The sequence below is a fragment of the Pyxicephalus adspersus genome, chromosome 11 (genome assembly GCF_032062135.1).
Source record: "Pyxicephalus adspersus chromosome 11, UCB_Pads_2.0, whole genome shotgun sequence".
NCBI classification, from domain to species: Eukaryota; Metazoa; Chordata; class Amphibia; order Anura; family Pyxicephalidae; genus Pyxicephalus; species Pyxicephalus adspersus.
This window is the reverse complement of record NC_092868.1, coordinates 28,299,603-28,314,656: the sequence shown is the minus strand read 5'-3', so window position 1 is coordinate 28,314,656 and position 15,054 is coordinate 28,299,603. Positions and strand designations below refer to the sequence as shown.

Sequence of the window (15,054 nt, the reverse complement as noted above, 5' to 3'; positions counted from 1 at the left end):
CCTACACATACACACTGCACTTCTGTTTGTTGTATTCTGTTGTAACAGATAAAATTAAAAAAAGATTAAAACTTTTAAAAGCTGTGTTATGTTTTGTGGCTCCAGACTATTTTTCTTTAGTGGAAGAGGAGGCAAAATGTGTCTTTTGATAGTAAAGGTTGTCGACCCCTGCTCTAGAACATGCGGTCAGTTATTATTTGGAAATGCAATTATATTTAGTTAATATTTGGAAATTAAAGGGAAGATGACATGGGAGACTGCTGGTGATGTGCAGGTGCATTTGTTTTCCCGGGCCAGTAGATATACGTCAAAATGCAGACATTGGTCATAGCAGGACTCATCCTGGGAATTACATATCTATCTCATTTAGACCTGCTATCATAGTGTCTAGTAAAGGGAAGTCTTCCAGAACCAACTTTCTTTCTAGATCTGAGATTACCAAGTCCTAAGAGCTGCAAAGAACATTCCCCAGCTGCCCCTTTTCTGTGCTACTTCACATAAATGTAAAATTAAATAAATTGAAAAAAAATTATGGTTTATTTTAACATACATATCTACTTTTGGTGCAAATAATATGTGGTTAGATGGAGGTTACATGCTGGTGAAATACACCTGGCAACAAAAATCCGAAGCATTTTGAACTGTTAAAATGTTACACTAATAGCACAAGCTCACCCCCACATTTACAAAGGCCATTAGTTCTGGTTTAGCTTAGGAAGCAGTATAGGAGGGGGGTGTATTTTAAGATTAGTCTATAGTTTAGGACTGTTTTATAGGATCTTTTAAATTATGTTTTTATTAATCAAACATAGACATCCTAAAATGATCTGACTTATTTCACTGAAACTGAATAAATAATAGTACTAATATATATACTTTGTATGTACAGGAGAAGATTAAAGAAATTGGAGACAAACAACCCGAAAAGTAAGTAGTGATCATTTCCTGAGCTCTCTGTTCATTTCCTTGTGTCAGGCTCCACATCTTCTCTGTATTGATAGATGAGGGACATTTCAGTGATACGTTGCTGTCTGACCTCATGCTGCTATGTTTGCTGTTTCAATCAAGTGTGTTCATGATAGAGTTGGTATATTTATGGCTCTTCAGAAGAACAGGGAAAGAAGAGCCCATGTCACTATAAAGCAGTGGTGATAAACTAGAAATATAGTTTTGAGAAAGTTGTATATCCTTTGATACTGAAATTATGTCTCATCCACCACCATCTATTAAAGTCAGTGCCAACTTGACAATATCTACTGCCAGTATAAAAATAGTTGTCATCATAGCATGTTCCTTAGTGCTGGATATTTTTTACTTCTTCTTTTACAGTGAATTTGTTCTTTGCTCATTCAGTGCAAGCCAACACACGTATGGGCCTGTGTGCTGCCTATCCATACGTTCCCTTTATTCTCCCATCTCTTTTTTTGCAAGGAACTAAAAGGAAGATGTGCAGTGTAAACTTTTAATTAGGGCATTACTTTTATTAACCCGACTAACTATGTAACTATTGAAAATTAACTTTATAAATTCTGTTAATTTTCTGTTAATGCGGTCCTCCAATTTCTTACCACCTACTTCCTGTAGCTTTAAATCCTGCCTAATCATGTAGACACATGGCTTTTACTCTGTTGGGCATATTCTAAGATAAGAGGAAGAAGCTGTACTTTCTGCAGTATGCAACCACATTCAGGCCTAAACTAATTTTGTTTGCATCACCATGTTTCTATTTACTGTTTGCTTTCACTTAGAAACTTGATTTCTATTAGAATTTGCTTTGTTCAGTTTTGGTTCAAGTTGAGCTCTAAGACTCTTTTGTTGACCCCATGTTACAGTGCTAGTGCCCAGCCATTACCTATTTAGATACCCAGCACTGCACCATGAGAGGAGGGAAACTCTCACGTTTCACCCTTACTGGAATTGCCAGGTATTAGTCTTTAAAACCAATTATAGTATGAAGTAAGTATATGAACGAGCAACAATAAAGTAACTTAAAAGTTTAAACAAAAAGTTTATTCTGCACGGTCCTATGGTATGCAATGGCTTATGCCATATGGATGATTAACAGCACCATGCTAATAAGTAAAGCCGAGTTGTCCTATGTATAATCCCTCCCTGCTCCAGTCTTAAGTAGGTTCGGACCTGCAGTAGGAATAAGTAATCTCACAGCACTCCCAGGAAGTGGGAATGCCAGTCTGCCAGTCTGAACATAGCTTACTGCAGCTGTTTACCTGAGTTTGTTGTAAAAACAGATTGAGACACTATTTTAATGCATTTAATTAATATTACATATCTTTATCAATCATGGGTCTTTATGCCTGTCTATAGTTTTCAGTTAGTGTACATCACTACTGCATAATAAAAATACACCAAAGCAGTGGGGATGGCCAAAAACAACAGAAATTGCATTTACTCTGGGATGTAATCTCTAACAGACTCTTATGACTACTTTACCAATTTACAATCTGTTTTTGTTTTATTTATCAATTGATTGTAAATGGTGCCAGTGGCACTTTTACATAATTTTTCTTGTATACCTTTTTCATTTTAGCCTTAGTGGTCCTTTATTCTTACACATGCAAAATGAATGGGTATCTTTGTCTCTTTTGGTTTGTTAGTCTTTTTTTCATATCTTGGCAGCCCTAGTCTGAATAATGCCATCCACTTAATTTTAGCATTACAGGAAATCTTGTGTATGTTTAAAAGTAATCCAGTAAACTACGGCTGTTCTAACCCTGTGTGATGCAGCTTGATCGGTAAAACATTTGTAGTGTGTTACATGCTACTTTTATATATATATATATATATATATATATATATATATATAATCTCATATGGTAACACTCGGTAACATTTATGTCTCTACACAGTTTATATGGAATTCCCAGCTGGACTTTCAACAGAAATGAGTGTTTGTTCTTTATTTGTATATAGAATGATTTTTTAGCTGTGTCCTTGCTTTCACAATAAATATGCATTGTGTTTCAGATGTTTTATTCATGGTACTTTAAACACATGGAAACCAAGAATTTGAGACGCTGGGTCCATCCTGTTTATCAGTCTCCTAGTGTGTAAAAGTTCACACCATTTTTGATCCTGAACTTTATTTATTTTTGTTCCTAGCAGCCTTATTTTACTTATCATTTATAATACAAAAATCTTTAAAAAAATAATTAATGACACTTTCTTTAAATCATATGCTTTGTTTGCAGCCAGAAATATGATAATGGTTTTAGAAAAGCCATTTTCATCAAAGCCTTGCATGAGGCTTGTAGGTGACCCATGGCTATGCCCTATGATAAAATGCCCCTTGATAGAAATGTGTTAGATTTATTATTCTGTGTGTCTCATGCCAAAAAATCATATACAATGTATGATACAGCTTTTTTAGTTGCTGTTGACTTGGCTGCTGCTTGGAATGTTTTACCAGTCTACCCCACAGATCCTCCTTCATGTAGGCTACACCAGTTTTAAGGGTTTTGTACGTTGACATGATTCTTAGTTCATTTTTAGTTGTTTCTGGCTTATTTCACTAGTAAAGTTGCTTCAGATTGTGTTTGCCTTGATACTGACTGATACAAAAACTACTTTTAGTTTTTTTTTTAAATTTGTGCAACCCCTTCTGCTATGTACTTTGTAGACCTAGATCATGCCAGAGCTTTGACTGGCCATATATACCAAACATACTGAAACAATTGTTACATTTGACTGTATTCTCCTTTTCCTAAAATATATTAATGTTTGTCTCTAATATATATTGTGTAACCACAGCTTGCATGCTTCTGTGACATAATAACAGTTAGATGAGGACTGTTGACATTTATTGTTTTGAGTTTAAAGGCTTTTACAGTTTGTGTCCTGATGATTTGTCTTTTCCTGATTCTTTTGTGTAGATAGAATGTTTTCTTCATGAAAGTAAGTTTGCTTCTGGGTAGGTTACTTGGTAAAAATAAGAACATTTTTGTTGATTATTTCAGCCAGCAGGACAAAAGTTTTCTGAGCACACTGGGAATCGAGGAGGTGGCCACTGACCTTCGACCATTAATGCTATGGATGGCGAATTCCATGGAACTTCTCAATTTTGTGCAGAGAAAAATCCTGGATATGGAAAAAGAATGGGATTCAGAAGGTTTCCATTTTATTTACTTTTAATTTTGTTGATAATTTAATAATTAGGTTTATGAATTTTTAGTAAGCGGTCATTAAAGCTAAAACCTACTGTATATTTACAGCAAGTAAATCACCTATTGTTTTTCTACTCACTTTCTTTTCTCACTTACCTACCGGCTGTACACACCTGTCGTTGCCACTGCAAGTCAAATTCTTCCTGTTAAATTTAAAATGTATTTTATATTATGGAAATAGAAACAGAAATGAGAACACCTTAAGATATTTTTTTTGATTAACGCTAGCAGTAGCCACTGTGGACACATTTTCTGCAATTTGTTTTTGTGGTTCATCAGATTGGTTAAAGCTGACAAAATGATAAACAGTCTGGTACAGTTTCGAAAGTTGACACAACCTGCTGTTCTGAATACGTTTTTAGGTAAACAGAGAATTGTCAAAAGAGAACACAAATGGCCAATGCAGGTCTTTGGTCAAAACTAAAGATCCAAAATTCACTAGATTGGAAGGAGGCAGTTGTGTTATGATTTGACCATGCTTCATCATAAATCTTACATTCTGATAAATATATGATTTCCCAACAGTCATTGCTGTCTTTGAGAGAATAGTACGTTTATCAGTTTGTAATGTTCAAGGCACCCTCTTAAGCCGCATACACAAGTGCAATTACACGACTAACAACTGCATGATGCATGAACGAATGTCGGAGCGGCACCCCACTGCTCGCTCTCCCCCTTCCCTTGAATTAGGATCATTCATCATCCATCATCTGTGGATCTGCCAGGAAGGTTGTTCGGACAAAGGACGATGGGCGCTTTACTCACGCCAGATTCTCCTCCGATATCGGACGGAGACCATTATCGGGCGAGAACCATTGGACATGTGTACGCACCTTTAGAGTCAAAAGCCAAATTTGCATCACTCATTTCCCCAACTACTGCTGTCAGCATCATGATTATTGTCATCATCAGATTTGAATAATCATCACAGTCAGAGTAATCCAAAAGTGACCCAAAGTTGCAATCCTTGTTTGAAAACATTAACATAAAACAAGGCATCATGTTCACACTTATTAAGCATTAATACGCCTGCTTGTTGCAACAAATTAGAGGCAAATTGATGGAATTTATTTTAGTGCCATTCATGACTATTTTATCAAGGGATCAGGTGGCACTGAAATATCACATTCTCAGTGCCATATCCACTGCTACCCTTCTTTTGTGCCAACATTTTTGAAACACAAAGTCATCTATAAATATTTGGATGATGATCAGTTGCTTCCCAAAAAAAGCTCTTGCATTTTTATTATTTATTTTTAACTTGACTGCTGTCATGGGAGTTTAATGCCACTCCATATTCAACAAGTTGGTCAGCCCACCTGCTGGTTGTATTAAATCATTATGTTCAGGGTTCCAAGATCCATGTGATTCAACAAACGAAGATACTAGAAAAACATCATTATCACATCTTTCAAATGAAGTATAAAATTCACATTTGTAATTGGTTCATTAAAACCTGGTTACAAAACAGAATCAATAAATAAAACGGGTTGCAGTCCTCGAATGATTTGAATGTTACTAGTTTATATCACATGTTCTCTGCAGATTTATTGTTATCAGTAAAATTCCTACTCACATAAAAAACACTTCATCAGGGCAATCATATAGATTACAAATGTTCTTTTCTCAAATACTCATGCTGACCACACATTTTTTTATCTTTTTCATGCAAAGTTATTTTCTTTACATGCAATAGTCTAAGAAACCTTTATGTGTAATTGAGGATATACTAGCAAGTCTATTACACCAAACGCTATGTTCCTCAAGGTTCTCCTGAATAGTATTTGGCTTTAGTAAAGACATCTAAGATGAAGATGAAATAGAATAAAAAGGAAAAACTGTGTGACATGCATTGGTGAAGAATCTAAACTGGACTGTTACAATGCACTGCAGATGCAATAAGTATATTAATGTGGGAACATGCGACTACTAACAATTACTCCTACAACTTAATTATAAAAATTATTAAATTTTGCCCTTCTTCTAGGATCTTCCCAGGATGCTTTGCTTTCAAGTGATCTAGAGGCATGCGAGGAGTCTATGGCCCTTCTTGATGAGGTCATTATGTACACCTTCCAACAGTGTGTCTATTACCTTACCAAGGTATGCAAAATTTTGTATAAAGTTTCTCACAGCCATAGTCCTGAATCTCAAATAATAATGATTTATTATACATTTTTTTATTTGTTTTTGTAAATTTATATTTTTTTTATTTGCCTACATTTTTTTAATAATACCAACTACTGGTTCACTGGAGGACATATATACCTGATTTTAAGGTATTGGCTTATATTGTCAGTGAAATATGTTGGAAAGCAGCATGGAAATTTAGACACTGCTCAGAACCAAATCTATTTAGCTGTTCAATATGGGATATCTAGAATAAATGTTATATTAAGTCTTAGTTTGGTTATCTCTAAATCATTTGATAAAAAAACATATTTTTAATTATCCTTGGCTTTGCCCATAAAGAACCAAAAAATGTATTATTATATACCGGTAACTAAATATAAGGTACAAAATAAAATTATATCCCAAATTCACAGTATGTCCATAACCTAAATGGCCATAGGCATTCTTGGAATGTTGGTCAACTTTCCTAAACTTTGTAGGAAGCCAGAAATATTCTTGTTCACACGAAATGTAAATACCTTAAATAAACCTATTTCATTACTGAATTAAAGATATCAAATATTGCCAAAATGTCTTTAGGGTGCAATCTGTTATCTGATTCATCACACACCCAGGCCAAACCAAGTTCATGTTAGGAAATTCAGCTCAAAAGAAGAGGAAATGATACATACTAAAATATTATACAATAATATCAGATTCCCAGAGCTGCAATCACAGTCAATAGCTCTGTGTCCCTTCTCTTTTGTTTAATTGAGGCATATAATCCCATTAGTGGTTAAGAATTAATTTAAGGCTTTTATCAAAGCTTTTTATATTAACGTTTGGGTCCAACCCATATGTCCAAGGCTTAAAATCAAAAACAGATAATTTGGCAGATTTTCTATCTATCCTATCCTAGTAGGCAATAACTTTCTTTATGTGAATAATTCGGCAGCTGTGGCCTCCTTAATTGAGATGTATGGCTCTTGAGCATGAGAGAAGTCACCAATCCGCTGTCTAGATTTTACATATTTTAAAAATTCATAATTATCTTGCAAAACTAAAAATGTGTATGCTGTTAAATATTTAGGCTTTCAGATAAATTGGTGGAGACACCTGGTGTAAAGATGACTAATCCTAATAGGAAAATGATTCAGAAGATTTTACTTGTCTGTCAGCTCAGCAACAAAACCTTCAAATGAAGAGCTGACAAGACAAGTATGAGCATTTGCTGCTCAGGATAAGCGTATATAGAGGCAGAGGTTGGTTTAGGGCCTATTCACACTGCCCCCTTTTTTGCGATATGCTAAAATGTTGTGTCATAAACAGCAATTCCAAGGATAGGGTTGTTTGCATAGGTACACTTTTAAAAATAGTCCAGTTTGATTGTGCATTTTAATGCTTTGGGGACCATAGAAATCTATGACAAGGCATGAAAATGCATATTTTGTGTGCTTTTAGTGCAATTTTATGCGTTTTCAGCCCCTGGTAACAAAGAAACCCCCCTGAATGGCCAAGCTCTAATTTAAAATCACATGTACAAAAATATGCATCAAAGCATGTGAAAAAGAACACATAAACATTGTATAAAAACACCTTAAAACAACAGCAAAACCTGAGGGAGATACAAACACAAAGATGAGTGCCAAATGTTGAGTTTAGTTTAAGGCTTATAGTTGGATTTAGAGGTTGGAGTTGGAATTGAAGGGAGCTGAATTTTTGACCTGATCAACAGTTTTTTTTGGTACTTTTTGGACAAATAAACAAAACACTTGAATAGTTTCTTTAGTGAGTATTAATGTTTGTAAGAGCCAGCTAAACAAAATCTTAAATAATATGTATTTATATACATATACACATATGTATATAATCCATTCGATTGAAAATGTTTTATATCTTCTTTCAGACCTTGTACGCAGCTTTGCCAGCCCTTCTTGAGAGCAATCCTTTTACTGACCCCGCCAGTCTTTCTGATGTAGGAGAGCTGAGCAATATGCCAGAAGGCACACGTGGAACTTTAGCTATTTACCAAGCTACTTTGGATTTAACTCGGGAGTGTGAATTGCATCCGGATCTTGTGTCCCAAACCTTTGGCTATCTCTTCTTTTTTTCCAATGCATCACTCTTCAATACTCTAATGGAAAAAGGTAAACAATCTTCCCAATCTGGTTTAGAAAACAGATGCATTACTTTTAAGAAAATGTTACTTTTACAAAATCCAAGGAAAACTCTTACAGTTGGGGTGAATGTGGGAAGGATGAACCAATCTTCCAAAGAATGTCTCTTGAGCATAAAAAAAACTAGCCCAGGTTCCAATTCAGTTCCCCACTGTTTTTCTTACTATGCTTTCTATTATTTCTACTTTTAGCAATTCAGCGCCTGTCAAATATATATATACATATATATATATATATATATATATATATATATATTTATATACATATAAATATATATATAAATATTTATATAGCAGATATGTTGTGGCATGCAAAATATTTTTAGATGCATATCTTTTATTGTGGATAGACTGATTTCTGTATATGACAGGTGAAGAGCTTGCTAAATAAGGATCTCTTTAGTACTTACCTAGGGCTATTTTAGACCCCCATTGAGCATTTTGCTGTAGGCTCAACTGCAGTCCCATTTAATAGGAATTTTAATGGGAATTTAACATTTTTTGTGCCTGTGGATGAAGCTGTGGCAGATCACAGGACAGTTTCCAGAAGGTATATGTCACTTTTGGTTGCATGGTTGTTACTTGTAGATATGTACCACAGCCACGTTTGCTTCTCCTGGCCACACTGCAGCAAGTTGTTGTGCATTCAGGAGCAAAAATATGTGCAGTTTTACACCATGAGTTTCAAAGGAGTTCCTGTACTGGAACTACTGGGTACAGGGTATACTTCTGTACTGTGCCACTAGATTCAGGTGATATGTTTACCCATATGTAAGTCTGAATATCTCCATAGTAATATAGCAGTGATACCAAGTCGTTTGAAATTCTTAAAACAAAAACCATAAAACAAGTATAGAGAGATTCATGATGGTATTATGGTCTCAGCCCGATCACCTTGAAGAACTCCCACACCCAATGACATGTATAGAGGTTGTCTGTGCCAACTTGAACACCAATATATGACATCATTATTCTACATTTTGAATCATGACACCATAATCTCATACCTGGACATCAGAAGCGATTCCAAATCAAGCAATGTAAAAAGCAATATTCACATTACCAACTATTATCCTTTACTGTAAACCAGTACAGATGAGTTTAGCACCTTTTAAATGATTTATGAGTGAAGGCATAAATTTGATGTATTATGCTGTAATCTGCTGCACTTGGACCTTTAGTTTTTCCATCATTCTGCTTAGCAGCATCTTTGGTTAATTCTCTCACTCATCTTTTCTAATGGAGGAGGGGTTGGTCTTATGCAGCATCCATAATGTAGCAGTTCCTCTCATTGTCCTGGCAGGTTATCTGCAGGAAGTGGTGTGCTTCCTCCTAGCCTTGCTCTCAGGACTGCTGGGAGCATTTTTTTCCTTCACAGCAGGAAGCAGAAGGTCGCCTGGACTGTAAAGAGGGAATGACGTGCCTTTCTTTTTCCATAACACCACCAGCCTTTAACTCTTTATTCAGTTTAACAAGCATCTGTGTCATTGTGGTATACACATCTTTTTGCTACAGAAGCGATACAGGGAGGGTCGTCTCCTCCTCCTGTGTATCTGTCTGTCATTTACAACCCCTATTTATTGTACAGTGCTTTGAATTATGTTGGCGCTAAATAAATCCTGTTTATTATTATTATTATTAATAATAATAATAATAATAATAAAATAGATGTTACACAGTGTGATTGACTGGCCAGTTAGGAAGTTAGGAAATACATGATCTGACTACAAAGGCTCATATAATTGAATATATGCGTTTGTTCAGGTTACATCTTTTTTTTGCCAGTCAACCAGTTAAATGTATGTAAAAAATGTGTAACAGTTAAATTTAAAGCCATAGGGTAGTACTAAATGTACCATCACCTTTCACTGATTAGGAGTCTACAGATAAAAAAGGCAGTAAGTGTTATTCTTCTAAGACCACATTTTCCCTCTATCCTCTTCCATTTTAAGCCATTTACATCAGTTCCTGACCCATTGCAGCCTTTAAGGTTAGGTTATCAACAACAAACTTTACAGTTCACAAACCCATGAAGTTAAGGAACACAAGTTTCATGCGGTAATTCTGCTTTTATTTAAAACACTCTTCTGTGTTGTTTTTGTTGATAACTCTCTTAAGTTTAAAAGAAAAGTCACCTTTAATGAAAAACCTTGCATCTGTGCAGCTGAAATCGGGGAGATTTTAGGTTTGATTAAAAAAAAAAAAAACATAGGAGAAGATGGTTATTGTCAAGAAAAGCAAGAACCTGGGTGGGACCAGTGGTTGGATAAGATATTTATTTTATTCAAAATATGCAATACAATGGCCAAACATTACATTAGTAGATTTATATAAAATACAATGGCAGCACCAGGATCCTTTTAGTTACTATAGTCATAAAAACAATGACATAGTCTAATAATCAATACAGACTTGATTTGGATTTTGAAAGAAAACTATAGAAAGCCAAAGTCGACAAATACATACAGAAAGAGACAAAGAGAACAAACGTCATGTAGATTTCCCACCCTGGTGGTGTTCTCTACCCTGGTAGACGTTATCATTTGTATAAACAATCTTAGTGATAATTTCAGAGTTACATCTTATTGCATTTATACTCAGTCAAAAATAATTTTATTTCTTTTGTCTGTTACAATTCTGACAATATCTATTTTTTTTAGGTAATGGGGAACCATTTTACCAGTGGTCAAAGGCTGTCCAAATCCGTACAAACCTTGATCTGGTTCTGGACTGGCTTCAAGGAATCGGTCTTGGTGACATTGCTACAGAGTTCTTCAGAAAGTTGTCAGCAACAGTAAATTTGCTGTGTATACCTAAAACCAGTCTGTTAAAGGTAGGCTTTGAAGAATATGTTTACCGGGAGTTCACATATTGTTTTCACTGATAGTAGGATTGAAAAAGCATGGTACAGACAGTCATATTCTGGTCAATGGAAAGGAGTGTGGAAGGAGCAAGGGAAAGTACTCTGTTGCATCCTCCTTATAGTAAAAATAGTGGGTACTAGCATTCTGACATTTTGTGATCAGCAAAGCTTAATGATGTGGTCGGTCTGTGATACTAATTCTACATTTTCAGCTGAGACTATTACAAATTAGATATTATCTTGGCTGATGAAAAACTAGCATCTATTCATAACTTTACTAGATGCCACAGAAATACTAAAAGGTAAAAACCGATAAAAACAGAAATAGATAAAACGGAATAAATAGTGAAGATTATGCATTGGGATTTACATTTTCTGATCAAAAAAAACTAATGAACAAATGGCAATCACATATGTCACAATATTTATGGGAATTAAAGTACCTGAAAGGATTACACAGTGAGATTTGTAACATAAATTGCTGTAATTAAGCACTACAGTCTGATTGCCTCTCAGTATGGGCCCCAATACCATGATTGGACACTGAAGAATTAGACTGCATACACACTTGCAATTATAGTCGTTGGAAAGGATCTTTATGATCTTTTCCAACGACTAAGCACTCTGCGATGCATGAAAAATGCTGTACATACAGCACTGTTCTGCTCTATGCAGACGGGAGGGGGAGAGCGACGGAGCAGCACCCCGCAGCGTGCTCTCCCAGCACCCCGCAGCGTGCTCTCCCCCTTTACTTGCATTACGATCGTTCATCGTTCATTGTCCGTGGACCTGTCAGGACGGTTGTTCGAACGATGAACGACGCGCGCTGTACACACTTCAGATTTTCGTCCGATATCGGCCCTGAGCCGATTATTGGGGCGAGAACCATTGGAAGTGTGTATGTAGCTTTAGTCTAAGTATAAAACAATCCAGGTATTTACTCCAATTGAAATGAAAAAATATTTCAGGCTTTTTGATAATAAACTCAAAACTGCATTTATTTGTATAGAGTTCAGATTTAAAGTTTTAATAAAAAGTAGTTGGGATACAATTTGTTTCAGTGGCTTAGGGTATAAGATACGATCCACATTGATCCTTCTATGTGTCTCTAGTAAATACTGTAGTTGCAAGTATTTCTTTAATGCCGATTCAGGATGCATTAGTATTTGCAGGCTTGGGTAGGTGTCTCCATCTCTTTCAGAGATCATATACTTAATTTGTCCCCTTGTTTATCTGAATTTGAAATGCATAGCTTAAGTTGTTGCACTTCATTCCGAGCTAACAGGTCGGAGCAAACTTCATATTTATATTTACATGACTTTACAGTACATTACTTTTCTTTTTATCAATGTTTTAAGAACCTTCTTTCCATATATCATTAATAATTATGTGCATGACGGGCATATATGTATCTCAGATGCCTCCTTGCCCAATACTTAGTCATACATTACTTTCTGTTATAATGTACTGGCTCACATTGCATTACCTATGTGATTTTTATTTTATCCCAACAGTTTTCATAGTAAAGGACTTAGTGAGGACCAGTCAAAAACAGAGCACCCTCTAGCAGTTAACCTTCAATTGTCTATGCTCAATACAGTACAAAGACACCTTTCATGAGAACAACTTGTAAATTATAATTTATGGCCTCCATTTGATAATGCAAATTACCTGTCCATGTTTAGCTTCAGTACAACTAAAATACAGACTTGAAACAAGCATACAGCAAACAAAAGTTTGAGAAAAGTTAGAATTCCTTATCTCTATAATAGTTCAAGCATCAGCATGACAGTTAGGGAAAGTTCAGAAATAAATGTCCAGACGTGACATATTATCTCATGGCTGGTTTGATTTAATACCTAGACCATTGTAGGAGTTACCAGACAGCCTATGCTCAGGTCCACATTGGTTTGCCAATAATAAGTACCAGGCATTAGTGGAAGTAGGGGAACATTGCTTTATATCATATCATGCCTGAAAAAACATTCATTCCCCCAAGTGCACAGTATGCAAAAACACCTGGGTGAACTGTGCGTATAAAAGTGATTCCTCAATAAGAGTTTGTTTCTGTAACACAGCTTTCTTGGAGCACACTGAGGAGTGATTACAATGCACTAAGCCCTGCTCAGCTGAACCACTTGTTGAGGAACTATCATCTGGGAGTGGGACGGTCACATCCAGCTGCTTGGGACCCCCCTGAGGAGGAAAAGGATGAGATCACAAACAGTGAGTTCAATAAGTGCAGCCTCACCTTGTTCTTTGCCCTTCTCTCTTTGATTTCATTTCCTTGTGACTTCTGTGGACTTTGAGTTTGTAAGAAACATTTGTACAAAGCTCTTCTTCTGGTCAGGAAAACGAGAACAAAACTGGCAAGATTTGTTACAGCTTTAATTTTAGTAATACATTTAACTTTTAGTAAGATGATTACAATTATTCAGAAAGACACAAATGCTAACCTAGATCAAATATTTAGAATGAATAACATTCTGACCTGAACACCATAAAACAGAAACCAGCCATTTCCATTCCTGGAGGTTTGATCTACAGACCATCAGAAAAGCTCCCGCTAATTAGATGTTTATAGAAGTATAGTGAAGGAAATGTTACAAAATTTTTGCAACAACAGGGTCCCAGGACTATTGCATGGAGATTAGGTGTTCGCCTTATATTTGTGCGGGTTTCCTCAGGGCACAATGGTTTCCTCCCACATATCAAGGTTAGGACAGTTGGTTTTCCCCAATAACAGTAGGGACATTAAATTGTGGGCCCCTCTGAGAAACAGTTATCAACATGACTATAGACTTTGTAAAGTGCCGCATAATATGTCCGTACTATATATATACAAGTTAATAATATGGACTCACCACTTCAATGCAATAACAGACACCTGGGGAGCCCCAAATCACACACAGAGTTTGTCATGCAAGTCCCAGTTTCTGACCCTTCCAATAGCTAATTGTTGACCTTTCACTATGATCACCATAACTAACTAGTGATTAATTAGACACGAAGGGTAAGACCTAAATCACAAAGCCTTAGTTACAATCAGATTTTCATAACAGAGAGCAGAGATTTTTTTGGGCTCCTATGGAAGCAAGACCTAGAGTATTTCACCCAAGATTTACCCACCTTTCACTCAAAATTCACCTTAGATTCAATGCATACTGGTAACAGTTCATTCATGTATTTTCTATTGGAATCTAATTTAAAAATGTGTGAAATTTGGGCCAAAGTTGAGGATGAAAGCGAAAGCATTCCCCTAAAATAAATGTTACAAGTGTCTGGCTATTCACCTTAAATCTCAACCCTAACATAAAGAAATTCAACCAGGCAAATCTTCTATTGCAAAACCACAGGCAATGTTTCTTCTGCAGTAAAATAGCCTTACCTTCCTGACTGTAATTTACACTCACCTGTACCTCTTCTGTTGTGGGTACTGCTGTCTTCACCCACTCCTGTCCGGGGTTCCCAACCTTTGGCCCTCTTGATTGACCATTATGTATGAGAATTTATTTATATGCATTTATGCCATGCTGACTTCATGGAACTCTTATGCTTATTTCAAGTAAAAAAGATAGAAAAACAGGCAGGTAAGTATGTTTTACTGCCAAAGGGACATCTTCTGCTCATTCTGCAATTGCAAATCCTGCCTGATCGCAAATTTTTATTGCCAAACTTTAAATTCAGTTTAGTGACTTATTATCTTCACTATCTGCTTGAGT

At 35.9% G+C, this 15,054-nt stretch overlaps 1 protein-coding gene across 3 annotated transcripts in view; it reads left to right on the top strand.

Annotated features, from left to right (window-relative positions):
- The window catches only part of RASIP1 (Ras interacting protein 1), a 45,066-nt gene that overhangs the window by 24,417 nt on the left and 5,595 nt on the right, over positions 1 to 15,054 (top strand). For all 3 annotated transcript variants that reach the window (XM_072427324.1, XM_072427323.1, XM_072427322.1), the window contains exons 6-11: positions 890 to 927; positions 3,975 to 4,126; positions 6,169 to 6,284; positions 8,200 to 8,440; positions 11,130 to 11,302; positions 13,411 to 13,558. In XM_072427324.1, the coding sequence (XP_072283425.1) occupies positions 890 to 927; positions 3,975 to 4,126; positions 6,169 to 6,284; positions 8,200 to 8,440; positions 11,130 to 11,302; positions 13,411 to 13,558 (868 nt within the window). The remainder of the gene's footprint in view (positions 1 to 889; positions 928 to 3,974; positions 4,127 to 6,168; positions 6,285 to 8,199; positions 8,441 to 11,129; positions 11,303 to 13,410; positions 13,559 to 15,054) is intronic.